The sequence below is a fragment of the Lepidochelys kempii genome, chromosome 6, assembly GCF_965140265.1.
Source record: "Lepidochelys kempii isolate rLepKem1 chromosome 6, rLepKem1.hap2, whole genome shotgun sequence".
NCBI lineage: Eukaryota > Metazoa > Chordata > Testudines > Cheloniidae > Lepidochelys > Lepidochelys kempii.
The window spans coordinates 76,048,789-76,063,194 of record NC_133261.1 but is presented as its reverse complement, the minus strand read 5'-3'; the positions used below and the strand labels follow the sequence as shown (position 1 = coordinate 76,063,194).

At 44.4% G+C, this 14,406-nt stretch overlaps 1 protein-coding gene across 16 annotated transcripts in view; it reads left to right on the top strand.

Annotated features, from left to right (window-relative positions):
• Positions 1-14,406, top strand: part of RYR3 (ryanodine receptor 3) — a 581,477-nt gene that overhangs the window by 436,824 nt on the left and 130,247 nt on the right. For all 16 annotated transcript variants that reach the window (XR_012159473.1, XR_012159474.1, XM_073348839.1 and 13 more), the window contains 2 exons: positions 493-813; positions 2,198-2,438. Coding sequence is in view for 14 of the 16 variants with exons in the window: in XM_073348839.1 (XP_073204940.1) it covers positions 493-813; positions 2,198-2,438 (562 nt within the window). In the remaining 2 variants the exon portion in view is untranslated. The remainder of the gene's footprint in view (positions 1-492; positions 814-2,197; positions 2,439-14,406) is intronic.

Below are 14,406 nucleotides of genomic sequence, written 5' to 3'. Positions count from 1 at the left end.
ACACTGAATCACTGGGCATATCACTTAACCTCTCTTTGCCTGTTTCCCCAACTGTAAAATGGGGATGATAGTATACTAACTCACAGGAGAGTTGTGAGTAGTTATTATTTGTCCAGCACTTTGAAAACGTAACATGCTAGATCAGCAGTATGGTCTAAATCCTCAGTCCTGCACCTAGCCCATGTAGCTGGGCTGGACACCAGCTAGCTCTATGGGGGTCGGAATCATCCCATCTAGCTTTCAGAGAGCTCCACAGCCACTTTATAATGACTAATGTACTACCTTGGTAAAATCGTGGCATTTGGGAGGGTCACATTCTCAACCCCCAAATCCTGTCACAGCCATGCACAGCAGAAGGGGCAGGATTCAATCCTAAATTACTTATTTTATTTAACCCCTAATTCTTTGTTTTTAAAACATTTAGACCTTGAAAACACACACACAAATACCATATTTAAATTAAACATTATTGTTTTCTACCCTAATATGCAGTTTTAGGTATGCCAGATACAGTTGAAGAGATGTGTCCAGATATCCCTCAGCTAGATGGATTAATGAAGGAAATTAATGATTTAGCAGAGTCTGGGGCCAGATACACTGAAATGCCCCACGTGATTGAGGTTACTTTACCTATGCTATGCAACTATTTATCGTACTGGTGGGAAAGAGGGTCTGAGAATATGCCTAAAAGTGCTGGACCCTGCTGTACAATGGTAACCTCTGAGCAACTCAGCATCATTCTGGGAAACATTCTGAAAATCATCAACAACAACCTGGGAATAGATGAAGCATCTTGGATGAAGAGAATTGCAGGTAGCTATACTAAATATAATTTTTTAAGTTTAATTGCATCTAACTATTTGCTATGACCATAGACGTAGTAGTATTTAATTTGTTTACTACCATTTACTTTACTGTTACGTAGTGATATGTAATAGCTAATAACAAGAAGAAATTCAGAATATTATGTTGTTACAAATAATATAAATATTATTAGGCGGAAGCAGTTTTGATTTTAAAAAGGTTTTATTTACATATATTTGGTGCCATCAAAAATGTGCCTAGTGCCACGCACAAATATAGGAAGATATAGTACATGAATCAAATTGCTGATAGCCTAGCAAGGCAAAAACACAAAAAGTGTGAGGAAAAGGGCCACAAAATAAATATGGTGTGAAGAATCCAATTAGAAGTCTACGTTCCAGATGACCATGCCACATCAAGGTGCTCTAGTTGACATCTCTACTGATATGGTCACGTATTGAATAACCAGAAAGACTGACTTTGCAGAAAAGTCCCAAAGAATTTAGTATATATTTATAGAAATTACTCTAAATTCTATAGAATTTAAAAGAGAATGTTATGCTTTCTTTAGGATTTTTTAATCATTTTATAGAATATAGGGGTATAATTTTCAAATCCATTAAATGATTCAGAAAGCCTGCAAAAGATTATAATTTTCTATTAAATTGTATAGAAATTTTGTCAGAAGGGTTAAGTATCCTTTCAGCTCTAGAGATGCTTCCTTCCAAGCAGTTCTGTGAATAATTCACTCCCTTTCACACACCATGGGAAACTCCATTGAAATCAATAAGAACTTTGCCAACTGATCAGAAAGCCCAGTGCTCACAAGATCTGGCCCTATATTCACTTAAGGAGGGAGTATTATGTAGTGTTTACAGCATGGTCTTTAGAAGCTCAAGAGACCTGCGTTATGTTGATAATTCTTCTATGAACTAGCTCTGTGACCTTGAGCAAGTTTATCCTCTCTGTTTCCCATCTGTGAAGGTGATGAAATAACAATAATGCTTAGCACGTCGACGGCTTTTTTCATGTTCAGGTTACTTTATACATGCTATCAAACTGAACTTCACAATATTTCTGACAGAAAAGTATTTGTATTATAACTCCAATTTTACACAAATTTGATAGTTTGAGTCAGAGAGGTGTGATTTACCAAAAGCCATAATTGAATTAGGTAACAAATCTAGGATTATAATTTATGCATTCCAGATTCCCAGTTATTTGTTGTTATCACTCTCTATATAACAACTACCTCACAAGGTTACAGTGATGCTTTCTTAATGGGTATAAGATGCTCCAAGATCACTGGATGAAAAAGTGCTATAGAAATAAAAAGCATTAGCATTAACAAGATTAAATTAATTGGGAATTACTTTTTTCTTTAAATGTGCAGTTTATGCTCAACCTATCATCAGCAAAGCCAGGCCTGATCTGTTGAAAACCCACTTTATTCCAACTCTGGAGAAACTAAAGAAGAAAGCTATAAAGATAGTAATGGAGGAGGAGCAACTAAGAGCAGACAGTAAAAGTGATACCCAAGAAGCAGAGCTACTCATTCTAGATGAGTTTGCAGTTCTTTGCCGAGACCTCTATGCCTTCTATCCAATGCTGATACGTTATGTAGACAACAACAGGTGAGAAACTATAGTATTAATAATTCAACAGATCAATTTACTTTGAATATATGGTTAAAAAAGATATTTCATAAAGAGTGCTATGAACTTAGTGGAATGCTAATAAATGAAGCTCTGAATATCATATGGGTCTTTAATTGTTAGAATGACATATTTTAAAATTTCACCTATGTAAAATTCTATTCACTTTATTTTTTCTTTGCATTTAAAATGTTTTCTAGGACTGTAACAGCAATAATAGCCAATGGGAGTGGCATTTCCAGACTGTTCATGTCAGATGAGATACAGCATCCAACAGTAGTTAAAGACAGTGATGTGCCACTCTAAAATCAAAGGGAGGGATTTAGATAATTTATCATATCTCTGATGGAGTCGCCCTCTGTGGATAGTGCCACATCATCTCCACCAGAGATTATACCTGAGACTCTGAAATCTTCTGGAAAGCATTTTTTAAATGTTTGGAATGGCCAAGATTTCAACAATCATTAAGTATTCTCATCTGCAAAAAGAAAAGGAGTACTTGTGGCACCTTAGAGACTAACAAATTTATTTGAGCATAAGTTTCATGAGCTACAGCTCACTTCATCGGATGCATTCAGTGGAAAATACAGTGGGGAGATTTATATACACAGAGAACATGAAACAATGGGTGTTACCATACACACTGTAACAAAAGTGATGGTAACACCCATTGTTTCATGTTCTCTATGTATATAAATCTCCCCACTGTATTTTCCACTGAATGCATCGGATGAAGTGAGCTGTAGCTCATGAAAGCTTATGCTCAAATAAATTTGTTAGTCTCTAAGGTGCCACAAGTACTCCCTTTCTTTTTAAGTATTCTAAATAATTTACTGGGGATGATACTCTTCAAGCATTCCACAAAAGACTTTAACCCCTTTCCCCATTTCACATTACAAAGTCTGAACGCTGCATTATTGTACATTATCAGTATATAATCAGTCTATTTTTCAGGAACAAATATAAATATGGCTGTACTTAACACACACACACATATATGTGTATGGGCTCACTAAAAGAAATTAATAGGCAGCAGGTTTAAAACAAACAAAAGGAAGTATTTCTTCACACAATGCACAGTCAACCCATGGAACTCTTAGCCAGAGGATGTTGTGAAGGCCAAGACTATAACAGGGTTCAAAAAAGAACTAGATAAATTCATGATGAATAGGTCCATCAATGGCTATTAACCAGGTTGGGCAGGGATGGTGTCCCTAGCCTCTGTTTGCCAAAAGCTGGGAATGAGCAACAGGGACTGGATCACCTCATGATTACCTGTTCTGTTCATTCCCTCTGAGGCACCTGACATTGGCCACTGTCGGAAGACAGGATACTGGGCTAGATGGACCTTTGGTCTGACCCAGTATGGCCATTCTTATGTTCTTATATATTGCAAAAACTGTGTTAAAAGAAGATTATTGTAATTAACTCTGAAACCTGTAATTACAATGTCAAGCACTCAGAAGTTTTGATATGCCAGTTTTAAGGTTGCATATGAAACCTTAATTTAGTCCCTTTGTGCATATGCATTCTGGTGCTTACATGATTGTGTTTTCCACAGGTCCCTGCCTCATTCATTGCACAGAATGGATGGTGTTCACATAATGAGCAGCTATTCAATATTTTGTTTTCTCTTCATTGGTCAGTGTGTGGCATCACTACTTATTTACTGTATACTCTTCAAGATCTGCTCTGAACATAATTGCTATGGCACACATCATTGTAATTTCTGAGTGCTTCACAAGAATTCACAACACTCCCATGAGGAGAGGAATAATTGGCATTATATAGCATATACCAGTTTCAGCTGTGAGTGCTCAGCACTTCTATAAATCAGATTCCAGAGTCTCAAGTCAGGTACCCAGAAAATGAGGAACACACACTTAATAGTTTGGTATAAGTGGTTACCTGGCATTACATAAGAAGTCTTTGGTAGAAGCAGGGACAGAATGCAGTTCTCCAGGGCAGCATTCCACTACCTTTGCCATGAGACTGTTTTCTTCTCTTCCTGGATTCCCAAGCTTCATTCTCTACAGACTAGAGCTGGCTAGAAACCAGCATTTCTCCTCTGAGGAAAGTTCTGATATTTAAAAAATATTCCAAAAAAGAATGAAAGTTTGAAATTTCTGTGGAATGGGAATTCCAATAATTTTGTTTAGAAACAGTCAAAATAACATTTTGTTTTGACATCTTTGATGTGTTCCCTGAGGCTCCCTGAGCTGTCAGGAGTCCTGGGAGTCAGGAAGCTCAGGGATCATGGAAGCCCTGGGAACTCCAGCTCTGAGGCAACGCCCCCTGGGCTGCCATGGATTCAGGAACGTGCACTACTTAGGAGCCAGCAAGTAGGGAGAAGACCAGGCAGGTTTAGAAATCTGCCTGGTTTCCACTGGAATTTAGTCTAACTTGTCACATTCCTTCAAAACATTTTGATGTTGATGAATCAACATTTTCTGATGGAAAAATCCATTCCATCAAAAAAATTCCAACCAGCTGTCCTACGCACCTTCCAACTTCCGCACCAAATGACACTTTACTACACAGCCCTGATTCAACCCCAGAGCAGATCCACCTTGTTCACTGAATGAGGCAGGGGTCCTCAGGAAAAAATGGTATGTGATAATGTAACTAAAGACCGTACCATAATGCATACAAACAAGGGGAATGACTTAAGGTTGTACAGGTCCTTGGGGATGTTAGAACTTCCCAAAGAAAAGGTCACCAGAATTTTTTTCACATTGCAAAACCATTTATTTTTCCTTAGCCTAGTTCTTGGAACTGGCTGAATTGTTTTTGCTGACATTTTCCAGAACAGTTTAGCCTGATGCAGACAGGTGGTATGGAAAATTGTAGCCTGATTAGTTTAGGTTTGGTAAAGTTCTAAGCAACTGCTAACAGGGTGTTATAATGGGAAGTGTCAGACAATCCCAGTAATAGGTGGGGCTACCAGCCATGCCTATAATACTTTTGCTACATGGTGCTGCCTCTGGTGGTGACAATTAGAGTGATTTGTTTGTTTAAATGAAAGAACATCTCTAATTCTATGGATCGCATATCTCTCAATACTGACCCTTTGATGCCGACCTTGACACCAGATGTGTCAGTACCCAGAGCCCTGGCATCAAGTATCTTGGTATCAGAAGCACCTCTATTCTGATCACCTTGGAACCCAGTACCTTAATACCAGCTATTTCAGTACCCAGCCTATATTCGGTACCAAGTCACTTATCTGTGAGCATGGTACCAGACTCATCTCTTCTTGAGCGATTGAAGATAGTGATATCCAAGACACCCAGCTTCTGAGTTATCAGAGGTCTGCCCAGTACTGACCTCTCCCTATAAGAGACTAGGCACTTCCAATAGAATGCTCCTCCTTTGGAGGAAATGAAATCCTTCTCCTCATCTTCATTTAGCCACAGGAGGGAGTCATCTCCCACCCATCCACCTTTCCCTCTTTGGGTAGCCCAAAAAATGTCAGGAAGGGATTCTTGAGAGGATTCTGAGAGGTAGCAGAAAGAGACCTGGGATTCATAGGGAGCATCCCTCCTGATACCAACTCAGTGTTCATAACCCTACTAACTATGGCCCTATGGGATGACCGAGGGAGTGCAGTCAAATTCTAGAATGCTTGCATCATCTGCCATTTCCACAGCTAGATCCCCCTCCTCAAAGAAGCAGTATAGGTCATTCCAGCCAGGTCAGATAGTACAGCCTGAGGTCCTGGACAGGCAGGAGGATGAAAGTGAAGAAGAGCCTCAAGTGCAAGGGGAAGAACAACCGGTCCCCAATGTGATCTCACCTGGATGAGGCTGTGAACCTTTCTATGTCTGCCTCAGTGGAGGACTTCAAGCTGTCCCAGAGACCCTGGATATACCAATGGAAGTGGTAAAGAAAAAAACACATAAACTCCAGGACATCTTACACTTTTCCACGCCCAGCAGGCTCATGATGGCCATAAATGAAGGACTGTGGGACCCTGCAAAAGATCCATGCTACATGCAAATGCCCATCCTTTCCACATCAAAGTGAGCTGACCGGAGGTATCAGATCCCTTCCATGAGATTTGAATAGTTTTATTCCCACGGGTTTACTTGGAGTGACTGCTGTCCAGAAAACATTAGAAGAGCAGGGATCTCCCAAATCTACACCCAGAGAGAAGGTCCTGAAGAAATGAGACCATCATCTCCTCTTGATGTTCTTTTTGAAGCTTGTGCACAAATTGAGACAACTTATCTCATTTTATATAATCATACTTAGAAAGAAGGACCTGATAATAAGCCACATGTTATTTGGAGTTTGGCTGATATGGCCAATGGGTCATGATCAATAGTTCAATGTGTAGTTGGCAGATGGTATCAAGCAGAGTGCCCCAGGGATCGGTCCTGGGGCCAGTTTTATTCAACATCTTCATTAATGATCTCAATGATGGGATGGATTACACCCTCTAAGCTGGGGGGAGAGGTAGATATGCTATAGGGTCCAGAGAGACCTAGACAAATTGGAGGATTGGGCCAAAAGAAATCTGATGAGGTTCAACAAGGACAAGTGCAAAGTCCTGCACTTAGGATGGAAGAATCCCATGCACTGCTACAGGCTGGGGACCGACTGGCTAAGCAGCAGTTCTGCAGAAAGGAACCTGGGGATTACAGTGGACGAGAAGTTGGATATGAGTCAACAGTGTGCCCTTGTTGCCAAGAAGGCTAACGGCACATTGGACTGCATTAGTAGGAGCATTGCCAGCAGATTGAGGGAAGTGATTATTCCCCTCTATTCGGCACTGGTGAGGCCACATCTGGAGTATTGGGTCAAGTTTTGCCCCCCTCCCGCCCCCCCACTACAGAAAGGATGTGGACAAATTGGAGAGAGTCCATCAGAGAGCAACGAAAATCATTTAGGGGGCTGGAGCACATGACTTATGAGGAGAGGCTGAGGGAACTGGGCTTATTTAGTCTGCGGAAGAGAAGAGTGAGGGGGCATTTGCTAGCAGCCTTCAGCTACCTGAAGGGGGGTTCCAAAGAGGATGGAGCTAAGCTGTTCTCAGTGGTGGCAGATGACAGAACAAGGAGAAATGGTCTCAAGTTGCAGTGTGGGAGGTCTAGGTTGGATTAGGAAACACTATTTCACTAGGCGCATGGTTAAGCACTGGAATGGGTTTCCTAGGGAGGTGGTGGAATCTCCATCCTTAGAGGTTTTTAAGGCTCGGGTTGACAAAGCCCTGGCTGGAATTATTTAGTTGGGGTTGGTCCTGCTTTGAGCAGGGGGTTGGACTAGATAATCTCCTGGGGTCCCTTCCAACTCTAATCTTCTATGATAAGTATAACATGCATAAATAGGTTGGTGCATTCCGAATTACATCACAACAGTGGCTCGGTACCTTCCTAGTCTTCAGAATACTTTGGCAGATCGACTCAGCACACACTTCTCAACAATAACTCATGGTCTGTCAAATATTAAGTCCTGCAGAACATCTTTCTTAAGTGGGAATTCCCAGAAGTAGACCTATTTGCCACACACCAGAACAAGAAGAGTCAAACATTTTGTTCCATTGGGGATTTCAGTCCAGGCTCCCTGGCCAGATATCTTTTTCATCCCCTGAACACTGGGACTGATGTATGCCTTTCCACTGATTCCCATGATACAATGGTTCTGAGGAAACTGAGGCAACACATAGGTTTGATGATTATGAGAGCTTCAGCCTGGGCCATGTAGTTCTGGTATTTGGACCTAATTAACATTTCTATGCAGCCACTGAACTCCTTGCCAGCTCTTCCTGACATAGTCTCTCAGAATAATGGTTAAACCCTGCACCCATATTCAACCTCCTTACATATAACAGCTTGGATGCTAGCTGGATGATATCCACCAAAAGAGGCTGTTCAGCTGACGTTCAGAATGTTCTGTTCCAAAGCAGGAAAGCCTCAACTAGACTGACTTTTCGCTTCTGTGTGGGGATCTCAGCACCATCTGTCTTCCTTCACAACACCCATTTCTGCAATATTGGACTATCTGCTAGCCATGGTACAATCTAGACTTTCTGTCAGATCCATATGGCTCTATCTAACAGCAATATCTGCATATTGCACTCCTATATAAGACCATACTGTATTTTCCCACCCTAAAGTGGTAAGGTTCATTAAAGATCTCATTCATGTTTCTCCTTTTGTTTGCCATCCCCTTCTCTCCCTTGGCACCTCTGTATAGTACTAGCAGGATTGATGTGTCCCCATTAGAGCCCCTAGCAACCAGCTCACTATACCGTCTGACAATGAAGGCTGCCTTTTTAGTGACCATTACAGCAGGTCAAAGAATAGGGAAGATTCAGGCCCTCATAGCAGGTTGCCTTACATACTATTTCATAAGGACAGGGTCACACTCAGGCCTCATCCCAAGGTTGTTTCAGAATTCCATGTAAACTAATTTATATCCCAATATTCTTCCCAAAGACTCACTCTTCCTCAGAGAAACCTAAACTTCACATATTGTAAAGGTACTGTCATTTTACATCGACAGAACAAAATTATTCAGGAATCATAGAATCATAGAATATCAGGGTTGGAAGGGACCCCAGAAGGTCATCTAGTCCAACCCCCTGCTCAAAGCAGGACCAATTCCCAGTTAAATCATCCCAGCCAGGGCTTTGTCAAGCCTGACCTTAAAAACCTCTAAGGAAGGAGATTCTACCACCTCCCTAGGTAACGCATTCCAGTGTTTCACCACCCTCTTAGTGAAAAAGTTTTTCCTAATATCCAATCTAAACCTCCCCCACTGCAACTTGAGACCATTACTCCTCGTTCTGTCATCTGCTACCATTGAGAACAGTCTAGAGCCATCCTCTTTGGAACCCCCTTTCAGGTAGTTGAAAGCAGCTATCAAATCCCCCCTCATTCTTCTCTTCTGCAGGCTAAACAATCCCAGCTCCCTCAGCCTCTCCTCATAACTCATGTGTTCCAGTCCCCTAATCATTTTTGTTGCCCTTCGCTGGACTCTCTCCAATTTATCCACATCCTTCTTGAAGTGTGGGGCCCAAAACTGGACACAGTACTCCAGATGAGGCCTCACCAATGTCGAATAGAGGGGAACAATCACGTCCCTCGATCTGCTCGCTATGCCCCTACTTATACATCCCAAAATGCCATTGGCCTTCTTGGCAACAAGGGCACACTGCTGACTCATATCCAGCTTCTCGTCCACTGTCACCCCTAGGTCCTTTTCTGCAGAACTGCTGCCTAGCCATTCGGTCCCTAGTCTGTAGCTGTGCATTGGGTTCTTCCATCCTAAGTGCAGGACCCTGCACTTATCCTTATTGAACCTCATCAGATTCCTTTTGGCCCAATCTTCCAACTGGTCTAGGTCCTTCTGTATCCTATCCCTCCCCTTCAGCGTATCTACCACTCCTCCCAGTTTAGTATCATCCGCAAATTTGCTGAGAGTGCAACCCACACCATCCTCCAGATCATTTATGAAGATATTGAATAAAACCGGCCCCAGGACCGACCCTTGGGGCACTCCACTTGATACCGGCTGCCAACTAGACATGGAGCCATTGATCACTACCCGTTGAGCCCGACAATTTAGCCAGCTTTCTACCCACCTTATAGTGCATTCATCCAGCCCATACTTCCTTAACTTGCTGACAAGAATACTATGGGAGACCGTGTCAAAAGCTTTGCTAAAGTCAAGAAACAATACATCCACTGCTTTCCCTTCATCCACAGAACCAGTAATCTCATCATAAAAGGCGATTAGATTAGTCAGGCATGACCTTCCCTTGGTGAATCCATGCTGGCTGTTCCTGATCACTTTCCTCTCATGCAAGTGCTTCAGGATTGATTCTTTGAGGACCTGCTCCATGATTTTTCCAGGGACTGAGGTGAGGCTGACTGGCCTGTAGTTCCCAGGATCTTCCTTCTTCCCTTTTTTAAAGATTGGCACTACATTGGCCTTTTTCCAGTCATCCGGGACTTCCCCGGTTCGCCACGAGTTTTCAAAGATAATGGCCAGTGGCTCTGCAATCACAGCCGCCAATTCCTTCAGCACTCTCGGATGGAACTCGTCCGGCCCCATGGACTTGTGCACGTCCAGTTTTTCTAAATAGTCCCTAACCGCCTCTATCTCCACAGAGGGCTGGCCATCTCTTCCGCATTTTGTGATGCCCAGCGCAGCAGTCTGGGAGCTGACCTTGTTAGTGAAAACAGAGGCAAAAAAAGCATTGAGTACATTAGCTTTTTCCACATCCTCTGTCACTAGGTTGCCTCCCTCATTCAGTAAGGGGCCCACACATTCCTTGGCTTTCTTCTTGTTGCCAACATACCTGAAGAAACCCTTCTTGTTACTCTTGACATCTCTGGCTAGCTGCAGCTCCAGGTGCGATTTGGCCCTCCTGATAACATTCCTACATGCCCGAGCAATATTTTTATACTCTTCCCTGGTCATATGTCCAACCTTCCACTTCTTGTAAGCTTCTTTTTTATGTTTAAGATCCGCTAGGATTTCACCATTAAGCCAAGCTGGTCGCCTGCCATATTTACTATTCTTTCGACTCATCGGGATGGTTTGTCCCTGTAACCTCAACAGGGATTCCTTGAAATACAGCCAGCTCTCCTGGACTCCTTTCCCCTTCAAGTTAGTCCCCCAGGGGATCCTGGCCATCCGTTCCCTGAGGGAGTAGAAGTCTGCTTTCCTGAAGTCCAGGGTCCGTATCCTGCTGCTTACCTTTGTTCCCTGCGTCAGGATCCTGAACTCAACCAACTCATGGTCACTGCCTCCCAGATTCCCATCCACTTTTGCTTCCCCCACTAATTCTACCCGGTTTGTGAGCAGCAGGTCAAGAAAAGCACCCCCCCTAGTTGGCTCCTCTAGCACTTGCGCCAGGAAATTGTCCCCTACGCTTTCCAAAAACTTCCTGGATTGTCTATGCACCGCTGTATTGCTCTCCAAGCAGATATCAGGAAAATTAAAGTCACCCATGAGAATCAGGGCATGCGATCTAGTAGCTTCCGTGAGCTGCCGGAAGAAAGCCTCATCCACCTCATCCCCCTGGTCCGGTGGTCTATAGCAGACTCCCACCACTACATCACTCTTGTTGCACACACTTCTAAACTTAATCCAGAGACACTCAGGTTTTTCTGCAGTTTCGTACCAGAGCTCTGAGCAGTCATACTGCTCCCTTACATACAGTGCTACTCCCCCACCTTTTCTGCCCTGCCTGTCCTTCCTGAACAGTTTATAACCATCCATGACAGTACTCCAGTCACATGAGTTATCCCACCAAGTCTCTGTTATTCCGATCACGTCATAGTTCCTTGACATCACCAGGACCTCCAGTTCTCCCTGCTTGTTTCCAAGGCTTTGTGCATTTGTATATAAGCACTTGAGATAACCTGTTGATCGCCCCTCATTGCCAGTATGAGGCAGGAGCCCTCCCCTCACAGACATTCCTGCCTGTGCTTCCTCCCGGTATCCCGCTTTCCCACTTACCTCAGGGCTTTGGTCTCCTTCCCCCGGTGAACCTAGTTTAAAGCCCTCCTCACTAGGTTAGCCAGCCTGCTGGCAAAGATGCTCTTCACTCTCTTCGTAAGATGGAGCCCGTCTCTGCCCAGCACTCCTCCTTCATGGAACACCATCCCATGGTCAAAGAAACCAAAGCCTTCTCTCCGACACCATCTGCGTAGCCATTCGTTGACTTCCACGATTCGACGCTCCCTACCTAGGCCTTTTCCTTCCACGGGGAGGATGGACGAGAACACCACTTGCGCCTCAAACTCCTTTATTCTTCTTCCTAGAGCCACATAGTCCGCAGTGATCCGCTCAAGGTCATTCTTGGCAGTATCATTGGTGCCCACGTGGAGAAGCAGGAAGGGGTAGCGATCCGAGGGCTTGATGAGTCTCGGCAGTCTCTCCGTCACATCACGAATCTTAGCCCCTGGCAAGCAGCAGACTTCTCGGTTTTCCCAGTCAGGGCGGCAGATAGATGACTCAGTCCCCCGGAGGAGAGAGTCCCCGACCACCACCACCCGCCTTCTCCTCTTGGGGGTGGTGGTCGTGGAACCCCCAACCTCAGGACAGCGCATCTCATGCCTTCCAACCAGCGGAGTCTCCTTCTGCTTTCTCGCCCCAGACATATCATCTGGTCCACTCTCCGCAACGATACCTGTGGAGAGAACATGAAAGCGGTTAGTTACCTGTGTCTGTGTTACTGGAACCCGGACATTCCGCTTACCTCTTCTGGAGGTCACATGTTGCCAAGCTTCTTCACTGGCCTCTTGGCTCCTCTGTGCAACCTGCTCTATATCTGTAGAGCTTTGTGCCCCTAGAAGCCTATCCTGAGTTTCGTCCAGGAAATCCTCAGTTTCCCGTATGCAACGCAGGGTCGTTATCTGTTGCTCCAGACCTTCAATCTTCTCTTCCAATATGGAGACCAGCTTGCACTTTGTACAGACAAAGTCGCTTCTGTCCTGTGGAAAAAAGACAAACATGGCACATCCAGTGCAGGTCACAACAGCTGAACCCCCCCCTTCCATATCACCTTCCTACTATGAGCTTCCTCAGAGCAGTTTGCAAGACGTAAGCCTCACTGGGCTCCCTCCAGGCGAACTCCCAGGCAAACTCCTGCTGTGTGCTGCTCTGCTGTCCCCGCCGCTCAGCTGGTTCGCGAAGCTCTGGCTATTTTTAAACAGCCAGGCTTCCCTGTCGCAAACAAACAGACACCCTACTGCCCGCCCCCTGCAGGCTAGCAGCCAATCAGACACTCACTCAGGCTCTCACACTGCCCCCCCAGCAAACACACGCTCGGATACTTCCTCAGCAAGCAAACACACACCCTAAGCTATTTATACCCTTTTCAGAGAGGGTTAAAGGACAGGCACTATCCCTTCAGAGACATTATCTAAGTGGTTCTATGACTGTATAGGAACATTTTGAGTGCTAGCCAAGTTATATCCACCTAGTCACTTTAGAGTTCATTCCACTAGAGCTCAGGCAGCCTCTGCTGCTGCCTGTTTGAAGAATTTCCTTGTTTCTGAAATCTTACTCCTGGAGATATTCTGTTCCACTGGGCACTCACAAAATTTATGTCTGCCACAGAAAATAGATTCTGCTGGAGAGAGGCTGCAAGTACACCTTTCGCCCACCAGGGGCTGCTTTGGCCCCAAAACAGAGGGCAGCTGAGTCATGGGCTAGAGTAGCCAGACACTGAGAGGGAGGGGGCACTGGTTGTGTTCCTCATAGCAAAGCCAAGTGAGGAAGTATGGGATGTGGGGGGAACAGACAGAGCAGGGCACTTAAGGCTGCTGGGGTCACACAAACTGTGGTTCAGAATGGCTAGTCGGGGGGGGGGGGATGGGGGACAGACCTAATGGGTGACAGCATTGAGCCAGGAGCTGAATAGGAGTGGGGGTGCTGGGACATATGGGGATAGGGGGAGTCTGAGTGGGGATGCAGGCCACATGGGGATGAGGGGGGGAGGAAGTGGCTGAGTGGGGGTGCAGGGACACTTGGGGACAGGGGGAAGGGAGGTGTAGGGACACAAGGGAACAGGGGCAGATGTGCCTGACTGAATGGGAGAGGTTAGGGGTCAGCCAGGGTCTGCATGGGGGAGGCTTCCCAGCTCCCTAATAATCTCCCTTGTGCACTCCCAAACCTGTTCCATACTTCTCCCACCCACACCCAGCAGCCCTCCAGGTTCACTCCCAGGCAATTACTTCCCTCTCCCTCAGCTCCTCCATTACCCCTGACTTCCCAAGCCTTTGCACTGCTTCTGAGGGGTGTGGGAAATTTGTTTCTATATTGTAGTTTAAATGAATTATTACTCAAAATTCTGTAAATATATCTAGTAAGGAATCTATTTGTAAAAACAAACAAACATTTCCTGAATCTTTTTTGTTGTCTTTATTGTTACAGGCGTACTTGCTGACAGGTATTTTGAAATAAATTACCAAAAATAATTGAAACG